This window comes from Pongo abelii, chromosome 3 (genome assembly GCF_028885655.2).
Source record: "Pongo abelii isolate AG06213 chromosome 3, NHGRI_mPonAbe1-v2.0_pri, whole genome shotgun sequence".
In the NCBI taxonomy this organism is placed as follows: Eukaryota; Metazoa; Chordata; class Mammalia; order Primates; family Hominidae; genus Pongo; species Pongo abelii.
This window is the reverse complement of record NC_071988.2, coordinates 3,128,725-3,152,299: the sequence shown is the minus strand read 5'-3', so window position 1 is coordinate 3,152,299 and position 23,575 is coordinate 3,128,725. Positions and strand designations below refer to the sequence as shown.

At 43.3% G+C, this 23,575-nt stretch overlaps 1 protein-coding gene across 4 annotated transcripts in view; it reads right to left on the bottom strand.

Moving 5' to 3' along the window:
• HTT (huntingtin) overlaps positions 1-23,575 on the bottom strand; it is a 168,989-nt gene that overhangs the window by 128,146 nt on the left and 17,268 nt on the right. For 3 of the 4 annotated variants that reach the window (XR_008524958.2, XM_024245873.3, XM_054554967.2), the window contains exons 3-6: positions 16,105-16,225; positions 10,918-10,977; positions 9,370-9,449; positions 7,385-7,523 (exon numbers count right to left, since the gene is read on the bottom strand). Coding sequence is in view for 3 of the 4 variants with exons in the window: in XM_024245873.3 (XP_024101641.3) it covers positions 7,385-7,523; positions 9,370-9,449; positions 10,918-10,977; positions 16,105-16,225 (400 nt within the window). In the remaining variant the exon portion in view is untranslated. The remainder of the gene's footprint in view (positions 1-7,384; positions 7,524-9,369; positions 9,450-10,917; positions 10,978-16,104; positions 16,226-23,575) is intronic. The other variant, XM_054554968.2, reaches the window with a different exon arrangement.

Sequence of the window (23,575 nt, the reverse complement as noted above, 5' to 3'; positions counted from 1 at the left end):
GAATACTTTCTCACTGGGCCTCTAGGACAATCCAAAGGAGAAAGTGCTATAATTCTAAGGATGGCCATTTAAATCTTGATAAAAATATCCTAAAATTGAAAAGGGGTGACCCATCTAGTCACATTATCTTGGTGACTATGTTACTTAAGAACATCCATTTCCCATTATTCAAAACTATGCTCTGAGCCATGACTTGATTCCAATCATTGTTCAGCATGCACTGAGCAATCACTGCGAGTCGGGGACTCTGTCAGAGCTACGCCTGGGCAAACAACCAGTAAACTAGTAACTGGCATCTGATTTATAAATAAGTTTCTCTTCCACGGCGTGGTTAGCATAGTCTGTTTCTCTGAGGCTTATCGACTCCCAGGGAATTTACACGAGACCTCTGTGTTGGGAGCAGGCCCCCCAAAATCTGGCCATAAACTGGCCCCAAAACTGGCCATAAACAAAATCTCTGCAGCACTGTAACATGTTCATAATGGCCCTAATGCCCACACTGGAAGGTTGTGGGTTTACGGGAATGAGGGCAAGGAACATCTGGCCCACCCAGGGTGGAAAACCGCTTAAAGGCATTCTTAAGCCACAAACAATAGCATGAGCGATCTGTGCCTTAAGGACATGCTCCTGCTGCGGTTAACTAGCCCAACCTATTCCTTTAATTCGGCCCAACCCTTTGTTTCCCATAAGGGATACCTTTAGTTAATTTAACATCTATAGAAACAATGCTAATGACTGGTTTGCTGTTAATAAACGTGGGTAAATCTCTGTTCAGGGCTCTCAGCTCTAAAGGCTGTGAGACCCCGATTTCCCACTTCACACCTCTATATTTCTGTGTGTGTGTCTTTAATTCCTCTAGCACTGCTGGGTTAGGGTCTCCCCGACCAAGCTGGTCTCGGCACCTCTGGACACTGTTAGGCACAGGATGAGACCCCAGCCACAGGACTCCCCCACAACCCAGCCACAGGACTTCTCCCCTTGCCAGCCACAGGACTCCCCCACACTGAGCCACAGGACTCCCCTACACTAAGCCACAGGACTACCCCACCCCCCAGCCACAGGACTCCCCCAGTGGCTTACTGCCTCCAATTTCTCCCTCAGAAACCACCTGGAGAATAAAGTAGAATTATCTCTGACAAACTTTTTTAGCTGCAAGAAAAGATACTAACATCTTAAAAAACTACTTTGGCCAGGCTCAGTGGCTCACACCTGTAATCCCAGCACTTCAGGAGGCTGAAGCGGGCAGATCACTTGAGGTCAGGAGTTTGAGACGAACCTGGCCAACATGGTGAAACTCCGTCTCTACTAAAAATACAAACATTAGCCAGGCATGGTGGTACGCACCTGCAGTCTCAGCTACTCGAGAAGCTGAGGCACAAGAATCACTTGAACCTGGGAGGTGGAGGCTGCAGTGAGCTGAGATTGTGCCACTGCACAACAGCCTAGGCAACAGAGCAAGACTCTGTCTCCAAAAAAAAAAAAAAAAAATCATTCTATTAGTCCAAATATACAAGCACAATGAGAGCTACTCATTATTATGATGAGTCAGCACATGGTGAGCTTAAATAGTTTGGAATAATAAAGAATAAAATTTAGTCTGAGAGCTCCAAGGGGCCTCCTCAGGTCTAATCTCTACAATCCCAAGAATCCCTTCTCCAAGGCAGCTAACAGGAGGCCCCGAGGCCATGCTACAACTGTTCAAACAGGGAGGAGGTACACTCTATTGTAGAATAGATAGCGCCACTGTTTAACACATGCACAACACACCTGTAAGAGTACCTCAAAAGGGAAGAGATGCATTAATCATTAAACTTCAGAGCCAAGGGTACTTTAAGGAGTGGAAATTAAAGTCATAATGTGATTCCAGAAAATACCCATCAGGAAGGCTAAAAGTAAAAGCATCAGCAATTCCAAGTGCTAGCGAGGACCAGAGCTCCTGGAGTCCCCATAAACAGTGGCAAAAGGGTGAGCTGGTACAAGCACTCAGGAAAGCTATTTGGCAGTTTCTACTGCAGCTGAGATGCACACACCCTATCACCCGACAACTCCACCTCTAGCTGTGCATGATGGAAACCTGCACATGTGCTCCAAAAGACACACCTAAGAGTGGTCACAGCAGCACTGCTCGCAATAGCCAAGAACTAGAAACAACCCAGTGATAATACAACCAATAAACTGTGGTATATCCCTACAATGGAATGCTATGAAGCTCCTAAAACTACAGGAAAACTAATACACACAATAATATAGAAGATGCTCATGAACTTAATGTCGAGCAAAATAAACCAGACAAAAAGAACACATAATACATGGTCTATGTAAACAGAATTTAAAAACAGACTCTGGAATTAGAAGCCAGGACAGTCATGACCTTGGGGAGGAAGGCAGGAGCAGTGACGGGGGGACGGGGGAGAGGCTTCTGAGTGCTTGGTAATATTCTGTCCTGGCCTGGGTGGTGTTACGAGGGTAAGTTCACTTTGTGGTTATTCATCAAGGGATACACTAGTGATTTCTGTCCTGTATGGTATGTACATCTCCTGTCAGGAAAAGGAAAAACAAAGAGTATCAGTGTTTGGCAGGTAATTTTGAGAATAAGAATACACCAGAGGGTGGGAGACTTCTAATCCAACATGCTGGATTGAACATGTGAAGCTCTGCTACCCAGAAACCCCACAAAAATCACGTAAAGAAGTTGTGTAAAGCATATATTTACATGGACAGAAAGAACAGAACAGGGACATTAGCAGACTATGGGTGTCAACAAAACTTTGGAAGCTAAAAAGTAACAAGAGCTACATAACTGACTGATTTGTTAGCCCATAGGAAGACGTTCAAATGCAAGCTTTGCTGGGGACGGGGGAGGGTAGGAGGGATACCAGCAAAAAGCAAGCTTATTCAAGCCACAGACTCCAAGAAGAGTTCGGGCTTTGGAGGCACCGCATACATCTGAAAGTGGAGGGATGGAGAGGGTGAAACGGTGGCTGGTCTCATGGCTCCTTGGACAAATTCCCACCCACTCACTTGAGGTCTTCCCTCCAATCCAAGGCAGCCCAGGAAGCAGCCCCTCCCCCACCTCCAGCAAAGATTGAGAGGGATAATATCAAGAGGTGTTTACATAGCTGAGGACAGACGTGCGATGCACACAGAAAACAAAAAGTAAGAGGGCACCCTGACCAGCAACACTGTCAGTCCCCTTCCAGTCCCCAGTTGCAGGATAAACACAGCCAAGCCTATAGCCTCCAAGCAGGAAAATGAATAATTTCCTTCCAGGGATACTAGCTGACTCAAGAGGAAAAGACTTATAGATACTGGTATTTAAAGATCTAATGATGGGCTCACACCTGTACTCCCAGCACTTTGGGAGGCTGACGCAGGCGGATCGCCTGAGGTCAGGCGTTCGAGACCAGCCTGGCCAACATGGTGAAACTCCGGCTCTACTAAAAATACAAAAATTAGCCAGGCATGGTGGTGCACGCCTGTAATACCAGCTACTTGGGAGGCTAAGGCAAGAGAATTGCTTGAACCTGGGAGGCAGAGGCTTAAGTGAGCCAAAATCGCACCACTGCACTCTAGCCTGGGTGACACAGTGGGACTCCATCTCAAAAAAAAAAAAAAAAAAAAAGGAAAGAAAATAGTTGGACGTGGTGGTGCATACCTGTAGTCCTAACTACTTAGGAGGGGAAGGCAGAATGGCTGCTTGAGCCCAGGAGTTTGAGGCTGCAGTGAGCTATGATCACACCACTGCACCGCAACCCGGGCAACAGAGCAAGACCCCATCAAGAGACAAAGAAAAGAAAGAAGTTAAAAACATAACACTGAATAGAAGAGTTTGAGATGGATATCTAAAAAGTACCAGAAAAAGAAAAGAAAAAGGTAAGATGTGAGTCAATCTAGGAGGACCAACATCCAACTAACCAATTTCAGGAGAGAATACAGAAAATAAAAGGCAAGAACTTCTCAGAGAAATGTAAGAAAATTTTCCCAGAACTGAAGGGATATAAGTTTCCAAATTAAAAGGCCTACTAAGTAACTAGCACTTCACCTCCCCAAAAATGGAAAGCTTCCAGAGAAAAGCACATTCATAGGTTAAGAAATCGGATCACGTTGGAGACTTTAAGACAACAGGGCAAAGACTTCGCATTTCTGAGGGAAAATGATTTCTACCCCAGAACACTATACCCAGCCAAGTGTACAGGAAAAAAATGGCATTTTTATGAATGCAAAACCTCATACAATTTACCTCCCATTCATCTTCTCTCAGGAAGCTACTAGAGGATAGAAAAACATATGGCATCCAGGAACTGGGCATCCAACGGGAGAACTGCAAGGAAATTCCAGGCTAATGGCAAAGAGAAGTCCTAGCATACAAGTGTACAACAGACCTGAAGATCAACCTGCCCAGACTGGGGCAGAGAGCTGGATAACTCAAGATGGGTGACCACACTGGGGAAAAACTGATTCAGTAAACTACCTGTCATGAAAAATTGTACTAAACACATTTTACAAAGAAGTTGGAAGGTGTGAGAAGACAAAAAGGCCAAAGAATAATAAGCAAGCAATATAGAGGTAACAATTAACTCCAAGAAAACAGATGTGAAGATTAACTCCAGGAAAACAAAAAGTTGTACAAAGACATATAATCAAGGCACAAGCCAGCAAAGAGCTAGGCAGCAGCAATGGCCTCTGAAAGGAACCAGGGTCTGAGGAAAGGTGAACCTAGAAGTCAGGATCTGGAAGAAGACTGAACACGACATGTTGATGAAAGCCAGCACCAGCCTGCCCAAGAAGCTGGCGCTGCTGAAGGCCCCAGTCAAGAAGTGGGCAGCTGTCTCCTCCACCTCTAAGATGCCCTCCTAAGGATGCTGGCCCCAGCACAAGCCAACACTGTAGCCCCCACCTCCATGATTAGACCTTGCAGGTGGCCCCCCCGTCCCCAGCACTGGGTCACCTAGAACGTCGATAGGGGCCTGGCCTATGAGTAGGTGATCAGCAGTTCCCAGGGTGCTGAGAAGCCAGCTATGGCCAGGAAGGTACAGTCACCAACTTCGTCTGTCCTCCTCCTCCTCCTCTCCAGGTCCTCTCTCCAGTTTGAACCCAGAGCAAAAAACACAGCTTTCTCATCAAATAAGAAATACAATCAAAGAAATATAATACATAACCAACCATGACTATTTACTTAGGCATAATAACGTACACACTGAATTCTGACAGAACTATAGTGAAAGTAAAAAATGTCTAAAATTGAAAAAAAAAAAATAGCAGTAGAAGCATGTTATTTAGAAATGTGGAAGTTGCTGGGTGCGGTGGCTCACGCCTATAATCCCAGCACTTTGGGAGGCTGAGGTGGGAGGATCACCTGAGGTCAGGAGTTCAAGACCAGTCTGACCAACCCGGAGAAACCCCATCTCTACTAAAAATACAAAATTAGCCAAGCGTGGTGGTGCATGCCTGTAATCCCAGCTACTCAGGAGGCTAAGGCAGGAGAATCGCTTGAACTCAGGAGACAGAGGTTGTGGTGAGCCAAGATTGCGTCATTGCACACTCCAGCCTTGGCCACAAGAGCAAAACTTTCTCAAAAAAAAAAAAAAAAAGAAAGAAAGAAAGAAACATGGAAGTAAATATTGGAAGAAATACTAAGAGTTATGTTTGCCTGTGAGACACAAGGATTAAGAGAAAAAGTAGGAAGGGAACTACTATCTTTGTTTATAATCCTGTTGGTACTACTGCATTTCATTGATAATACTTTTTTTTTTTTTTTTTTTTTAAGAAATGGCATCTTGTTTTGCCACCCATGCTAGAGTGTGGTGGCACAATCACAGCTCAGTGTAGCCTCGAACTCCAACTCCTGGGCTCAAGCGAGCCTCCTGAGTAGCTAGGACCACAGGCATGTGCCATTATGCCCAGCTAATTTTTTTTTCAGTTTTTTTAGAGATAGGGTCTCACCATGTTGCCCAGACTAGTCTCAAACTCCTGGCCTCAAGCAATCCTCCTACCTCAGCCTCCCAAGTAGCTACAATTATAGGCACAAGCCACTGTACCAGGCTCTTGATAATAAATTTGAATAACCATAAATGAGCAGAGAGGTAGCAGAACAGATTTGTTTAAATGGCAAAGGTTCAGGAAGGAAGTAATTAACAGACTCTACGTTCAACAAAGTGTTAGCATCATCATACTCAAATGGTGATCGAAATCATGAAAATGATGAGAACTAAGAGTACAAAAATACCATCTATCATCTGAGCTCTGACAGCCAGAGATATCACAGAGGGAACTGCCTTCAACAGACCCCAGCGTACAGATGGGCAAACTGGTGCTGTGGAGCTCTCACAGCCTCTGACCACAAAGGAGCACCTACTCCTATTCCAAAGAGATGGTAATAAAAATAACAGCAGCAGAAACTACCATTTACTGAGCATCAGGAATTATTACACTAAATTCTTTAGATTCATCATCTCCCTTCGTCACTCCAAAACCCCATGACTAGTTTGAATATCTCCTTAGTATTAACAAGAAAACTTCGAAGCTCAAGAGAAAAAACATGAGAGAGGCTAACAGTTTATTCCAAGTCATTCAGCTAATAAGAGCAGTAGCAGCTAACATCTGAGCCCTTCCTGTGGGCGACTATGCTACACTCTAACACATATTCCTTTATTTTACTCTCAGAATTGCCCTATATGGGTCCCATTAAGGCTTATTTTTCAGAATACGAAGGAAATAGCTTAGAGCTGTTGGGTAGTTTGCCTAGAGGAAAAGAACTAGTAAAGAGGACAGAATTCTAATCCAAGTCCATCTGATTCCACTCTACCCACTATGTATCATCACCTCCCCGGAGGGCCACTTGGGCTCAAACCCAGGACTGACCCACCAAAAAGGAAGAGGCTAAGAATCCTGTAATCTGTACAGCATGTGACAGGGTCACTATTTCTGGACATTATAAACAAAACACTAAAGTGGTTTTGAAGATGATTTGTTGGAATGCACAACAGGAAGCCAATAGGCCCTGATAGCTGCAGGACGTTCAGACCCACAAGGCCTCGTCAGTGAGCTTCCTCCTACCTGCAGTCCTGGCACAGTCATCTTCCCGCAGCTAGGTTAAAGAGTCACTCTAGTACGCTGAAAACCAATCTGCTCTGGAAAAATGTCTTTTCAATTTGCATCTAGAAACCATCTCCCAATTTAACTCTTCACCCCACAGTAAGAAATGAGAAGTGGAAAGAAATCCTTAGGTGCCTCAAAAATAACACAAATGACGGTAGTCTAAATTACGACATACAACACACCCCAAGAAGCACTCCCACAGGACTCCCTGTTCAGAAGCCCTCACCCTCCACAGACTCGCTCACAGCATCACTCGCATGTTTGTGACCTGAGGCAACAATCATACCTTAATTTCATTGTCATTTGCAAAATTGCCGAAAGAAGCCATAATTTTGGGAACAGCTGCAGCCAAGGTCTCCTGGACTGATTCCTCAGGTCTCTTGCTTGTTCGAGTCAGGCACGGCAGAAGGTTCACCAGGTAAGGCCTGTGTATGCAAAAGAACGCAAGTCATTCTTCCAGCTCTCCTTCAGGAGAAACAGAAGCAATTTGTTCCCTGTTAGGGAAAAGCCAGTTTTATATTCCAACAGTCCCTAATGGGATGGGCAAAACTCAGCTGAAAGAACAGGAGGATGAGATGTGGATGAAGCTCAAGTGTTGGGAGACATCTTTCATTTCTCTTATCATCACAGAGGATCTAAAAGGCTGGGTTTAAAAATTATTTGCAGTAAATCATAATACTTCTTAAAATACTCATTTTTAATTATAAAATAATAGTGCAAGAAAATACCATTTTAAAAACAAAAATTTTTAAAGCTTTCCTGAAAAAGGAGAATTATCAAATGGGGTTGTGGGGAGAGAAGAAAAGCAGAATGTGTAGGACACAGAGCAGTGAGTCACAGATCACAGGAATTCACTCAACATACAGAGTGACAGGGCAGGCCGGGTGCGAGGTGCCGGAAGTGGTGCAGCCCTGCCCTCTAGTGGCAGAGCCTGGCAACAAGCACGGCCTCAGAGGGCAGTGACGGGGAAACCTCCCTAAGGAAGCGACTGTTTCGCTGAGAACTAAGGGGAAAAAAAAAAAAAAAAAAACCATCACGAGGAAGAAAAACCTGACTCTAATCAGACTAATCAATGCAGAGTGTCTGAGGTGACAGAGCCATTGACGAGTCTGGAATCTATCTAAATGGCACTGGGAAATGAGTACAAGAGTTTAAATAAGGGAATGACAAGACCCAATTATATTCTTTAAGGTCACTTTGGCTGCTATGTGCAGAACCTGGATGTGTTGCTTCAGAAATATAACACATTTTTTTAAATGATAGTAAAAGAAAAAAGATTATACAAAAAGAAATTTCCTTAGTGATTATACCTCTGCAGCCATACAAGTTCTTTTCTGGTTTGTGGTTTTTGGTTTTTTTGGTCTCACTCTGTTGCCCAGGCTGGAGTGCAGTGGTGCAATCTTGGCTCAACACGACCTCCACCTCCCAGGCTCAAGTGATCCTCCCACCTCAGCCTCTCGAGTGGCTGTGACTACAGGCACGCACCACCATGCCTGGCTAAGTTTTGTATTTTTTGTAGAGGCGGGGTTCCACCATGTTGCCTAGTCTGAGTCAAGCAATCCACCTGCCTTAGCCTCCTGAAGTGCGGGGGTCACAGGTATGAGCCACTATACCCGACCCATATAAGATCCTTATTGAAACTCAGTTCATATTAATAGTGAGGGTTTAGACCACGTTCCCAGTGACTCAGGATGGAGCTGAGGGTCTATGGGACATCAGCATCAGCATGTATTGCTGGTTAAGGAGAAGGACGGAGCTGATGAAAAGTGGTCCTGCTTTCGTTTCTCAATCCATTAAGATACAACTGTTTTGACTAGACCAAACTATTCACAGTGCAACAACCATATTTTTAACTCATGTAACAGACAAATGGATATTTTGCTATAACTCCTATAGTCAGCAATAATGAAATTGGTACCTCAACCTTCAAAAATTTGGCAAGTATCTTTTAAGCAATTACTATGTGCAGACACTGTTACCGCTGTTGGGCTGCAACAGAGCATAACACAGTAAGACCCCTGCTGTCCTGGGGCACACATCCCATAAGTCTCTTGTGGAAGGGTGGGATAGAAAATGAAAAAGCATGCAGATAGACTGTACGTGACAATTTCTGACATGGATTAGTGCTATGAGGGAAACATAAACAGGGCAAGGTCGACTGCAATTTGGAGGGGGCAGAGCAGACTTCTGAAATGACATCTGAGCTGAGACATAAAGGATCAGTAGCAGCTGGCCCCCGACAAAAATCAGTATGCAGAGTGCACAACTTACCTGCATTTCTGAGGCCGAACCAGGTGAGCCAGCTCAGCAAACCTCCACAGGGCAGCACGCAAACTCCGAGGGGCACCATTCTGAGGGAGTGCAATGAGTGTTGCATTAAGAGTCACACACACTAGTCACCAAGAGGGTTGCATAGAAACGAAGCATTTTCTTTCCTTGTTACTTTCTAGTTTTAGAGAAAAGGCCATTTAAATGCATAAAACATCTGGTAACTACTTTAAGGTCTAGTGGGCTTCAATTATAAAGATATAAAGTAAGTTACCATTTTTAATTCTCATCTCATCTAATAAAGAGTAACCTTTTGAAGAAAAGTAAAGCAATAGTCTACCAAACAGCATTTCCTTCTAACATTGAATTATTGAATAACGATGAAATTCCACACATGCTGCTCAACAGAATGAAGTTTGTTCAGTGATGGAAATAAAGGCCCAAGACCTGGTATTCGATAGCAGAGCAGAGGGATTATAGACAATAATATATAGTCAATAATAATTTTTTTTTTTTTTTGAGACAGCGTCTAACTTGGTCGCCCAGGCTGAAGGGCAGTGACACAATCTCAGCTAACTATAGATTCAACCTTCCAGGCTCAATTAATCCTCCCACCTCAATCTCCCAAGTAGCTGAGACTATAGTTGTGCACCACCACACCCAGCTAATTTCTGTACAGACAGCGTTTTGCCATGTTGCCCATGCTGGTCTCAAACTCCTGGTCTCAAGCATCCACCCGCCTCAGCTTCCCAAAGTGCTGGGACTAAGGTGTGAGCCACCACACCCGGCCCGATTTTATTTCATTTTTATTTTTATTTTTTGAGACGAAGTCTCAATCTGTCGCCCAGGCTGGAATGGGTGTGATCTCGGCTCACTGCAACCTCCACCCCCAGGTTCAAGCGATTCTCCCACCTCAGCCTCCCGAGTAGCCAGGATTACAGGCGCCCGCCACCACGCTTGGCTAATTTTTGTATTTCTAGTAGAGACAGGGTTTCTCCATGTTGGCCAGGCTGGTCTCGAACTCCTGATCTCATGTGATGACCTGCCTCAGCCTCCCAAAATGCTGGGATTACAGGCATGAGCCACCGTGCTCTGCCTCTTTTAGTTATTTTAAAATGTACAGTTAGGCCTGGTGCGGTGGCTCGCGCCTGTAATCCCAACACTTTGAGAGGCTGAGGCAGGCGGATCACCTGAGGTCAAGAGTTTGAGACCAGCCCAAAGTTCGGTTGAACCCAGGAGGCAGAGGTTGGTGAACCAAGATCGTGCCACTGTACTCCAGCCTGGGTGAAAGAGCAAGACTCTGTCTCAAAATTAAAATAAAATAAAATAAAATAAGTAAAGAGTGTAACTGGATTGTTTGTAACACAAAGGATAAATGCTTGAGGGGATGGATATCCAACTTTCTATGGTGTGATTATTATGTGTTGTATACCTGTATCAAAATATCTCATGCACCCCATAAATATATACATTTACATGTACCTACAAAATACGTGTACCTATAAAAATTTAAAATTTAAAACATTTTTTAAAAAGAAAAGCAAGGCCCACCTTTTTAATTTCCTTATAGAGCTCGAGCTGTAACCTTGGAAGATTAGAATCCATCAAAGCCTACAACAAAACACAAGAGATTTATTTATGGAAGACACATCCCATCACTAGTTCTAAAACGAGCTAAAAGGAAACTAAGATTTCAATTTTGGGGCAAAGCAAAACATAATAGCAACTAAATTAAGAATATATTCATTAAGAAAGAAAGAAGCAAATATATGCAGGAAGTTACTGAATAAACTAGACACAGGTCATTCACTTAAACAGAAAAATGGAAAGAAAAACAATTTAACTTTCATTATCGTCAAATACTACATAACATCAAAATTAAAATGGTAGATGGTCCAAATACAATAAATCCTGGCCAGGTGGGGTGGCTCATGCCTGTAATCCCAGCACTTTAGGAGGCCGAGGTGGGCAGATCACCTGAGGTCAGGAGTTCGAGACCAGCCTGACCAACATGGAGAAACTCCATCTCTACTAAAAAATACAAAAATTAGCCAGGTGTGGTGGTGGGCGCCTGTAATCCCAGCTACTCGAGAGGCTGAGGCAGGAGAATTGCTTGAACCCGGGAGGCGGAGGTTGCAGTGAGCCAAGATCACGCCATTGCACTCCAGCCTGGGCAACAAGAGTGAAACTCCATCTCAAAAACAAAAAAAAAATTATATATATAGGATTTATATATATATAATAAATCCTAAAGCCCCTGGAGTAAATCTTTAATCTTCACTAGCAGAATATTCTGTTGGATAACACGGGCTGAGATGGCGCCCTGGACATCTGCAGGGTCCTGGGCACTGTGGGTGTACTTATAAAACCACAGACCCTCGCTCTGGCCCAGAACACTTCTTGAGGCAGAGTCCTGCGTCCTTTCTGCAGGTGTGGCCCTCCTCACTGTCAGGTATGCCCGTGGTCCCTGCCCCCTGACCCACAGCCCGCTGCCAGCTGGGGCCCCACGCTCCTCACAGCACATCTCTCAACCTCCTTGCTCACTTGTGAGGCTAAACCAGAAAGTATGTCCACATGGTCGACTTCAAGCCAGTAACGATGCTAACGGCACAAAGTCCACAATAGAGAAGGGCTTCTCAAGCTAGGGGACGGGACAGGGAAGACTTTGGTGCCCCACTCTCACCCACGGGAGCCTTCTCTTCCAAATGCTTGCCCACCCAAGAGGGAGGAAGCTGTACCAAACATCAGTCGATGATCTTTTTGACCGTGGCATGGGCAGTTGATGTAAATGGCCTGAGATGGTCTTCGTAAAACTTGTGTGTTAACCTACTGAGTCAGCAAGCTTGAAAATCAAAACCAGATCACATTCTGGGAAATTCTGAGGCGTAATAACATCTCAGAAATTTTTAAATCCTAATCCTGTTGTTGCAGTTTGTACTGAAAGTCCTTAAATGAGCAAGGCGAATTGGACAAACATTTATTTAAACATTACTTCTTAAATAAAACCAGAAGCCTTATCAAACCTTAACTTAGCTTTACAAATGTTTTGTAAACAAATACCAAGCTTATTGTATAACAAGAGAAAACTAAAACTCAGCCCTCCTAAGAGCAGGGAGTGGGCTCTCACAATCTACGCTAGGCGCTGGGTGATGGCAGCACGCCGCTGGCCTCTTCCCTCTTGCCCCTGCTTCCGCAGACACACAGGTGGCTGCCTCTCCTAACAGCCCTGCCACCATCCTGGCTCGAGGCCCTGCACTCCTGCTGGGCCTACTCACTCCCACCTGGACTCCCTCCCACCTCTGTCCTCCTCTAACCCACGTCCTCACCGGGTTACTCTTCCTAAATGATACACTCCCCTGACCACATCCAAAGTCTTCAAGAGCCCCTAATTCTCTATCAAACAAGGTACAACCCCTTGACCTGACCCTCATGGTGTCCCATTCTCTGGCAGCATAAGATGGGTTCCCCCCTCCTCTCAGCCTCCACAGCTTCCTGGCACCCCTCGAGACAAGAGGCGGTGATGATTAAGAAGGTCTCCAATCTACTCTTTCACCTACTGGCTGCTGACTCCAGGAAGCCTTCCCTGCCTCCCTAGACAAAAATCACTTCAGCCTCTTGACGGTGGTGGTGATTTGCCAGCACCTCACAGAACAGAGACTTTATGCCATGTATGAAGTTCTTGCTGGACACACGTGCTTCACCGCCTGAGACTAACCTACTTGAGGGAGGCATGCTGCCAGGCTATGTCAGATACCCAGTGCATTTCTCTACAGAAACCACACGCAAAATGTCCCCATTTTCTTGGGCTAAGTAGAACCTGGTTCTCACCATACACACACAGCCACAACTCATGAGAAGACAAAGTCTAGGACCTGAAGGCTACGTGACCATGCCTGTGCTTGCTCCCTACACCTGGCTTGGGGTCACACGTGCTCTCCCACGCCTGCCCCCACTCTGCCACAGTAAGAGCAAACCTACCCAGATCTTGATTCCACTGCCAGCCCGCTGGGCCTGACAACTACAGCATCTGAGGAAGCAGGAATCTGAGAGCAGCCAAACCCTGCTGCACCAAACTTAAGCAGAAGGGAGAAATGGCTGGAAACAAAGGACAGGAAATGGGAAAGAAGCAAGGAGAGAGCCAGGAAGAGCACCTGAGACCTAAAACCACAACCTAGGGCCATGGCCTACAGCCCTCAGACACACACCAAGCCACTGTGTCCAGCAATTCCTGGAAAAAAATGAAGGAGGTTCAAAAAAGAACAATACTTACACGTTAAATGACCAATATTAGAACAGTTTCTGGTCATATTCTCTCTGCCCTCTTAACGTCCCATTTGCCATGAACCAAGGCAACCTGGGATAGCCCTCTTTTTAGATTTTCTGACTCTGAGGATCAAATATCAAGAACTGAAACATCAAGGACCAGGCACAGTGGCTCACACCTGTGATCCCAGCACTTTGGGAAACCAAGGAGGGAGGATCACTTGAGCCCAAGCGTTCAAGAGCAGCCTGGGCAACGTGGCGAGATCCCATCTCTACAAATAATTTTTAAAATTAGCTGGGCATGGTGGTACATGCCTGTAGTCCCAGCTACTCAAGGGGCCAAGCCAGGAGGATAGCTTGAGCCCAGTAGCTCAAGGCTGCAGTAAGCCGTGATCAGCCACTGCATTCCAGCCTGGGTGACTGAGCAAGACCCTGTCTCATCCAAAAAAAGACCGCCCTGGTCCTGCCAGTGAGAATAAAAGAAGTAAGCAAGAATATTTAGGCCTGTGGAGAAACAAGCTTAACTGGAAGCAGGCCCTAAATACGCTATGGGATGCCATCCACAGGCAAGTGGTGCCAATGATCAGCAGGCACGGAGAACAAGGTGAAACTGATATAAGTCACTGCATAAGTGAGATGCGAGCAAAGCAGGAATTGCAAGCGGAGAGAGAAGACAGTGACCACTCTAAGGACAAGAGAGGGAGCTAGAATCCCATGGCTCCAGAGAAGCCAGCGTCCTGACCACAGAAAGCATGATTAGCCAAACAACAAAGTGCTAGCCACAAAGCAAAGATTCCCTGGGCAAAAGGATACCATGGAATCCATGTGATGGAAAAAGAGAAGCAGTGCCACACCCATCAATCTTGCTGGGTAAAAGTGTAAGGATGTCATTATTAATAAGAACACTTCTTACCACTTTGAGGATCCAGTAGTGGCAATTAGTGCATTTAATCCTCACACATACACAGACACACACTCATACACATGCCACAAAAACTTTGATCCCATTTTATAGTTAAGAAAACTGAGACTCATAGAAATTTGGGCATAGCTCTCTGGCTTCTCTGGTGCCTGTAGTGACATTTTCCCAGGAGCATCCAGTGGCTACCATCGGTTCCCTTCATTGACCTAGGCACCGTGCAGGCACAACTGTCAACACAGCTCCTTCTGACCAAGCAGGTGTGGCAAGCAATGGAGGCAGACACCAGAGCACCTCCAAACCATACACCAGAGCACCTCCAAGCCATACAACAGAGCACCTCCAAACCATATAACAGAGCACCTCCAAACCATACAATAGAGTACCTCCAAACCATACAAGAGCACCTCCAAACCATACAATAGAGTACCTCCAAACCATACAAGAGCACCTCCAAACCATACAACAGAGCACCTCCAAACCATACAACAGAGCACCTCCAGACCATATAAGAGCACCTCCAGACCATACAACAGAGCACCTCCAGACCATACAAGAGCACCTCCAAACCATACAACAGAGCACCTCCAAACCATACAATAGAGCACCTCCAAACCATACAATAGAGCACCTCCAAACCATACAGCAGAGAACCTCCATACCATACAAGAGCAACACCAAACCATACAATAGAGCACCTCCAAACCATACAACAGAGCACCTCCAAACCATACAACAGAGCACCTCCAAACCATACAAGAGCACCTCCAGACCATACAACAGAGCACCTCCAGACCATACAAGAGCACCTCCAGACCATACAACAGAGCACCTCCAGACCATACAATAGAGCACCTCCAGACCATACAATAGAGCACCTCCAGACCATACAAGAGCACCTCCAGACCATACAACAGAGCACCTCCAGACCATACAATAGAGCACCTCCAGACCATACAATAGAGCACCTCCAGACCATACAAGAGCACCTCCAGACCATACAACAGAGCACCTCCAGACCATACAACAGAGCACCTCCAAGCCATACAATAGAGCACCTCCAAACCATACAACAGAGCACCTCCAAACCATACAATAGAGCACCTCCAAACCATACAACAGAGCACCTCCAAACCATACAATAGAGCACCTCCAAACCATACAAGAGCACCTCCAAACCATACAACAGAGCACCTCCAAACCATACAACAGAGCACCTCCAAACCATACAAGAGCACCTCCAAACCATACAACAGAGCACCTCCAAACTATACAACAGAGCACCTCCAGACCATACAAGAGCACCTCCAGACCATACAACAGAGCACCTCCAAACCATACAAGAGCACCTCCAAACCATACAACAGAGCACCTCCAAACCATACAATAGAGCACCTCCAAACCATACAATAGAGCACCTCCAAACCATACAACAGAAAGGAAAAAAGTGCAGACATCCTCAGGGACTCAAAACAGAAGAACACTCAACGATCACTTCTTCTCTTAGCCTACAACAATGACAGCTCTGAGGAGAACATCATCCACACAGTTCTTACTTTGATAACTTTGTTGAGGCATTCGTCAGCCACCATCCTGACATCTGACTCTGCGTCATCACTGCACAGCAGAAAAAGTTCCATAGCGATGCCCAGAAGTTTCTGAAATTCTGGAGAATTTCTAAGCAAAAAAGAAGAGAAACCGTCAAGAGGAGCCTAAGGTGACATGACAATGAAATGTAATGAGGTATCCGGTGTCCTGCATGGAATTCTGGAACAGAAAAAGGACATTACATAGAAATTAAGAAAATCTGAATAAAGTCTAGACTTTAGTTAATAGCATATCAATATTGATTCATTAAACATGAAAATGTCTCACACTAAATTAGGATGATAATAACTGCGGTAACTGGATGTAGGGTATATGAAAACTTCCTACCCTATCTAATTTTTTTCTATAAATCTAAAACTATTTCAAAATAAAGTTTATTTTTTAAAAAAGAAGAGACTGTACTTGTAAGGCAATTCTCATTTTTCTTTTTAAATTTTTGTTTAAAAACTTCAGATACTTCAATCCTAGACAACCCACTGCTTTCTGCCAAAAGTTTACTTTTACTCTTAACCTACAATATTCTTGGAACCTTGAAAATCAGTTCAGCAGTCTATCTCTCCTGCCCCTTTTTAATCTTGCTTTCAGTATGAGCCAAAGTATAACCATATTTCACCCTAAGATGCCAGATGATCATGGTCAGATTGTGTTTCTGTTGTGCAAGACAAAGAGTCACAAAAACTGGAGTTTGTTTACTATTTGTAAACTATTTTTAAATGTTTAATTGAAAGAAGCTGTTTAGGCCATCATGATCCAACTGTCTAAACAAAGCCAAGAGAGAGCTAAACTGATGAGCCATGTACGTGAAACTGACTTCACAGCATTCAGAAGCATCCAAACTAGTAACACAAGGATGTTCTTGAAGTAATCCCAAGAATAGCAAACCCCAGTAATACAGGGGATGTGCTATTTTTGAAGCATCAAAATGAGATTGCTCTTTCATGATCTCAATCTAACTACTCTGAAACCAAATCTCTCTTTCTCTTTATCTCTAGGTAAAAATTGCAAACAATGGTTGGAAGATAGCCATGAGCCTAAGAGGCACCAAAGGTCCACATCAGTAATGATCAACAAACTTATAAAACCATAAAACAAAACATGCCACTTAGCAGTATTTCAGACCTTATCTATGTGGAATACAGACAGCCATGAATAACGAACTGAGGAAAGGTCTTTGAAATGATAGATCATTCAAACACTGTGCACCAAAGCAGTACCGTCAACAGAAACAGAATGTGAGCTACACTTTTATATTTCCTAGCTGACACATCAAAAGTAAAAAGAAAACAGGAAAGATTTTCATTTAATTTAACCCAATACAACCAAAGTATTATTTCAACATGTAATTAATGTGAAGAAATAATTAAGATATATAACATTTTTTACAGCATATCTCAATTCAGACACTAAATTTTCATCAGAAAACCTTTACCTGTGATTAGACTTCATAAAGTTCAGTTGAAAAAGTTCATATACCATTTCCAACCATACTTAAAAGTTTTCCAGTAACTAAATATTGATTTTTACATTTAAATTTAATAAAATAGATATAGGGCTAATCAGCTTATCTATTTCTTCTTGAGAGAGCTTTAATAGTTTGTGTGTCTTTCAAGGAACTCATCCATTTCATCTATAAGTTGTCAAATTTATTGGCATAAAGTTGTTCATAATATTACCATATAGTCCTTTTTATTTATTTATTTATTTTGAGACAGGGTCTCGCTCTGTCACCCAGGTTGGAGTGCAATGGCACAATCTCGGCTCACTGCAACCTCTGCCTCCCAGGTTCAAGCAATTCTCCTGCCTCAGCCTCCCGAGTAGCTGGGATTACAGGTACACAGCACCACGACCAACTAATTTTTGTATTTATAGTAGAGACAGAGTTTCACCATGTTGGCCAGGCTGGTCCCAAACTCCTGACCTCAGGTGATCTGTCCACCTCAGCCTCCCAAAGTGCTGGGATTATAGGCATGAGCTACCGCGCCTGCCTCATATAGTCCTTTTAATATCTATATAATCTATACTACTGTCATCTCCCTCATTCCTGATATTGATAATTTGTGACTTCACCTTTTTTCCTATCGGCCTTACCAATTTATTGATGTTCTTGATGAACTAGCTTTTGGTTTTATTGATTTCCTATGTATTTTTGTTTTCTATTTTACTGACTTCTGCTCTTATCTTTATGATGTCCATTCTTCTAGTAACTGTTTTTGTTTTTGAGATAGGGTCTCATTCTGTTGCCCAGGATGGAGCGCAGTGGCACAATCACAGTTCACTGCAGCCTCAACCTCCCAGGCTCGAGCAATCCTCCCACCTTAGACTCCTCGTTAGCTGGGACTACAGGCACATGCCACCACACCTGGCTAATTTTTTTGTGTTTTTTGTAGATATGGGGTCTCCCTATGCTGCCCAGACTGGTCTTGAACTGCCAGTCTCAAACAATCCGCCTGCCTCGGCCTCCCAAAGTGGCAGAACTGCAGGCATGAGCCACCGTACCTGGCCCTTCTGGTAACTCTGGATTCCATTTGCTTGTCATTTTCAAGTTTCCAAAGGTAGAAGCTGAGGTCATTGATTTGAAATCTTTCTTTCCTAAAACAGGCATTTAATGCTAGAAATTTCCCTTTACTATGCTGTAACAGCACCCCACAAGTTTAGAAATCTATTGTTTTTATATCAGTCAATCCAAAAGACTTTCAAATTTCCCTTTTGACTTCACTTCTGACCCATGGGCCATGTGGAAATGAGTTTTTCCACATATCTGAGGCTTTTCCAGGTTATCTTCCTATAATATATTCCAGCTTAATGATACTGAGGTCAGAGAACGTACTCTGAATAATCTGAATGCTTTTAATTCAGAGACTTGTCTTATGGCCCAGCACCTGCTCTATCTTGGCAGACATTCTGTGAGCACTTGAGAGAGGGTCTCTTCTGCTGGTGCCGGGTGGAGTGTCCTGTAAATGCCAATCAGGTTGCATAGGGGACAGTGTTGGTCAAGTGTTCTAGATCCAGATATTATGGCTACGTGTTCTACAAATCATTGAGAGCGGCTACTGAAATCTCTATCACTGTGGATTTGTCTGTTTCTACTTGTAGTTCTGCCAGGCTTTGCTTCGTGTATTTTAGCTCTGTAGTCAGGTGCATAAACATTTCAGCTTGTTATGCCAGGCTGATGAACGAATTCCCTTCATCATTATGAAATGACCATCTCATCCTGGGCAATAGCCTTTGCTTTGAAATCCACTTTGTCTGATATTAACAGAACCAGTCTAGCTTGCATCTAATTCTTGTGAGCACAGTGAACTTCTTTCCGTTCTGTTACTTGTAGGCTATTTTTGCCTTTATATTTAGAATGTGTTTCTTGCAGGCAGCAGCATATACCAAGTCTTACTTTTCCATTCAATCTGAAAAATCTCTGCCTTTTACATGTAATGTCCTTTTTGACATAGCTAGGTTTAAATCTACCATCAAGCTCTTTCTTTCCTTTATTTGCCTCTTCCCCTATTTCCGGCTTCTTTGGGATTCACCATTTTTATTATTCTAATCTCCTTTTTCGGTTCATTAGCTATAATTCCTTGTTGTGCTTTTAGTTGTTGCTTAATTGTTTATACTATGTATCTTCATCACAATCTACCTTAATGATATTACACTATTTCACATGCAGCATAAATTAGTTTCCTGCAGCTGCTGTAACAAATTACCAGAAACTATGTGGCTTAAAAGAAACAAACAAACAAACATTTTTTTCTTTCACAGTTTTAGAGGCCAGAGTCCAAAATTAGTATCACTAAGCTGAAATTAAGGAATTGGCAGCACCACATTCCCTCTGGAGTAGGCTCTAAAGGAGAACTGCTCCGTGCCTCTTCCAGCTTTGGTGGCTGCTACATTCCTTGGCTTATAGCTTCATAACTCCAATTTTCAAGGCCAGCACCTTCAAATCTTTCTGTTCCATCTTCACATGGCTTTCTCTCTGTGTGTAAAATCTCCCTCTGCCTCCTTTTTATATATATGTGATTGCATTTAGTGCCTACCCAGATCATCCAAGATAGCCCTTCATCTCAAGATCCTGAATTTAATCACATCATAAAACAATTTTCCTTATAAAGTAATACTTACAGGTTCCAGGGATTAGGACTTGATACGTTTTGGGGAAAGAGGGGAGCATTATTCTGCCCAGTGCAAATACATGTCAATTTCTGCTCTTCCAGCCTTTATGCTATTGTCATACAATTCACTTCTACGTGTTATAAACACTGAAATATATTATTTTTGTTGCGAACAATTTAATTAATCTCTTTTTAATATTAGGCGGGGTCAGAGTAGCGAAACTTAGTCTGGGGCTAGGCGGGCAAACCCTTCTGAGTACCCTACCTGCTCTGTGAGAGCTGAGGTTTTCCACTCCGACTGGTGTGATTAGAAATTCTTCCTGGCCCTGTGTGAGTTTCAGCAATTGTTCCTTCTAATCCTTTCAGGTGGTTCTACCTCCAGCCCTGGGTCATTTCCTCACAAGCATGTGCTCATCAATACTCAGCTACACACGAGAGGGTACTGAGAGGGTAGTGTGCAGTTCTCCGGAGCTTCCTCTGCAGCTCTCTTCCCTGGTATTCTTCCATATGGGCTCTCGCCACCTTGCATCTCTGGACGCTCAGCTCTGCCTCCTCCACCCAGCAAATCACTGGCTCAGCCTCAGCTTCCTCTCAGATTTTCCCCTTGCCATGGCCAGGCAGTAATGTAAGGAAATTGTAGGGCTCTCCACATTAATTTTCCTGGGATAACTATTCTTCTTTGCCCGATGCCCAATAACTTGAAAACCACTGTTACGTATATTTCATCCATTTTCAACTATTTCAAGACAAGATAAATGCTGTCCTTATTATTCTATCTTAGCCAGAAGCAAAAATCTTTCATTATTTTTTAACTGAATTTTTTAACACATTGTTAATATATTTTCCAGTCACAAATATAAATATCTATTGGTCAGAAGCGGTGGCTCATGCCTGTAATCTCAGCGCTTCGGGAGGCCAAGGTGGGAGGATCACTTGGGCCCAGGAATTCTAGACCAGCCTGGGCAACACAGCAAGATCTCATCTATAAAACATTTAAAAATTAGCCAGGTATAGTAGCACTGCCTAAAGTCCCCCAGGTACTCAAAAGGCTGAGGCTCAAGGATCGCTTGAGCCCAGGAGTTCAGGCTGCAGTGGGCTGTGATTGTGCAACTGCATCCTGCCTGGGTGACAGAGTAAGATCCTGTCTATAAAAAAAAATTTTTTTAATAAAAAGTAAACAAAATATAAATATCTATGAATGTTAACGAACATTCTCTTGTATAAATACCTGCACCTGGCCAGGTGCAGTGGCTCACACCTGTAATCCCAACACTGGGAGGCAGGGGCGGCGGATCATGAGTTCAGGAGTTCGAGACCAGTCTGGCCAACACAGTGAAACCCCATCTCTACTAAAAATACAAAAAATTAGCCGGGTGTGGTGGTGTGAGCCTGTAATTGCAGCTACTCGGGAGGCTGAGGCAAGAGAATCGCATGAACCCGGCAGGCAGAGGTTGCAGTGAGCCGAGATCGCACCATTGCACTCCGGCCCAGGCAGACAGTACAAGACTCCATCTCAATAAATACATAAATAAATATATCTTAAATTTTCAATCCCCTTTTAGTGGTAGGCCATTAAGGTTATTTTTAATTTTCTAATGGGATGAAGAGCACTGCACCAATATCATTACACACTTTCCTAGGGGTAAGCGCCCTAGAGGTAAAACTGCTAGGTCAGACATATAAAAATCTAAAGCTTTATATTTTCCCAAATTGCCTTCTTAGAAGGTTGTATCACCTCTGACAAAAATCTGAATATTCTTAATGTTTGCCAATTTGACAGGTAAAAAAGGTTCTTATTTTTGTTTTAGTTTCAGTCTACTGATTACTAGTGTCCTAATCAGCTTGAGTTTCTATAACAAAATACCACATATAGACTGGGTGGTTTAAACAACAAGCACTTACTCATCACAGTTCTGGGGGCTGAGAGTCGGAGAACAAGGTGCTGATGGGTCGACAGTCTTTTTCTTAATGATATTTATAACTGCTCTTCACACAGGCTAGTAACCTTTGATCTATATGCTGTCAATACTTTCCCCAAGTTCAATTTACTTTCAATTTTGTTGAAGGTGGATTTTGACATATTGAACTATATTCCAGTCAAAACAGTTTTTTCCTTTATAATGCTAGCCTTCCTCAAACTAAGATTACATTTTTTGAAGAAATTATTTCATTTTTTCACATTTAGGTAATTAATCTGAACTTTATGTTTGTTTGCAATATGAGGTAGAGATATAATGTTCTCCCAAAGTCAGAGAAATGTATCATTTCCCTCGTTTCCCTACTAACACAAATATGTTACACCCATCACAAATTCATCCAGACACACACATACACTCTTCCTTCTGTTCTATGCCTGTTTTAACATCCAATCGCTATTTTAATGTCACATACATTAAGTCTCACCATATTGGTGTTGATTTCTTTTTCTTTTTTCTCTTTTTTCTTGAGACAGAATTTTGCTCTTGTCACCCAGGCTGGAATGCAGTGGTGCAATCTAGGCTCACTGCAACCTCCACCTCCTGGGTTCAAGCGATTCTCCTGCCTCAGCCTCCCAAGTAGCTGGGACTACAGGCATGCACCACCACACCCAGCTAATTTCTGTATTTTTAGTAGAGACAGGGTTTCACCGCATTGGTCCGGCTGGTCTCAAACTCCTGACCTCAGGTGATCCACCTGCCTCGGCCTCCCAAAGTGCTGGGATTACAGGCATGGGCCACCACACCGGGCCTAGTGATGATTTTGAGATATTCTTTGCAATTATGTATTTATTCTTGCAGTGAACAAGTTCAAAAATACCTCTACTAGAATTTTGATCAAGATTATTTTAAATTTCTGTGTTAATTTAGAGAAAATTCAACTTAGTGATATAAAATCTTCCTATCTAGAAAGTGGTCACCTATATCTTTCAGAAACATTAACAGAAGTTTTTATAAAGTTTTTGCATATTTCTTATCGATTCCTTAGAGTTCGATATATTGGTGCTACTGTGAACTAGATCTTCAAACGTTATATTTTCTAGCTGATTTATGCTAACATATGGGAGATCTATGGATTTTTGTATATTTATTTTTACCTAGCCACCTTATCAAGGTATATATTAGTAAGAGGTTGCTCAAGTGAGCATTCCTGGGTATTCCCAAGAGGATACTTGTGGAAAATGTGTAGGCCCTACCTACTCAAACAGAATGCAGAAGTGTGTTTGGGAAAAAGGACAGTGAGGTACCTTCATTACTGTATTTTTAACTAATTTTCCAGATGATTTTGATGCTCATCCATACCTAGGAATCAGTAACTTAGACCACTTTAGAGAGCTTAA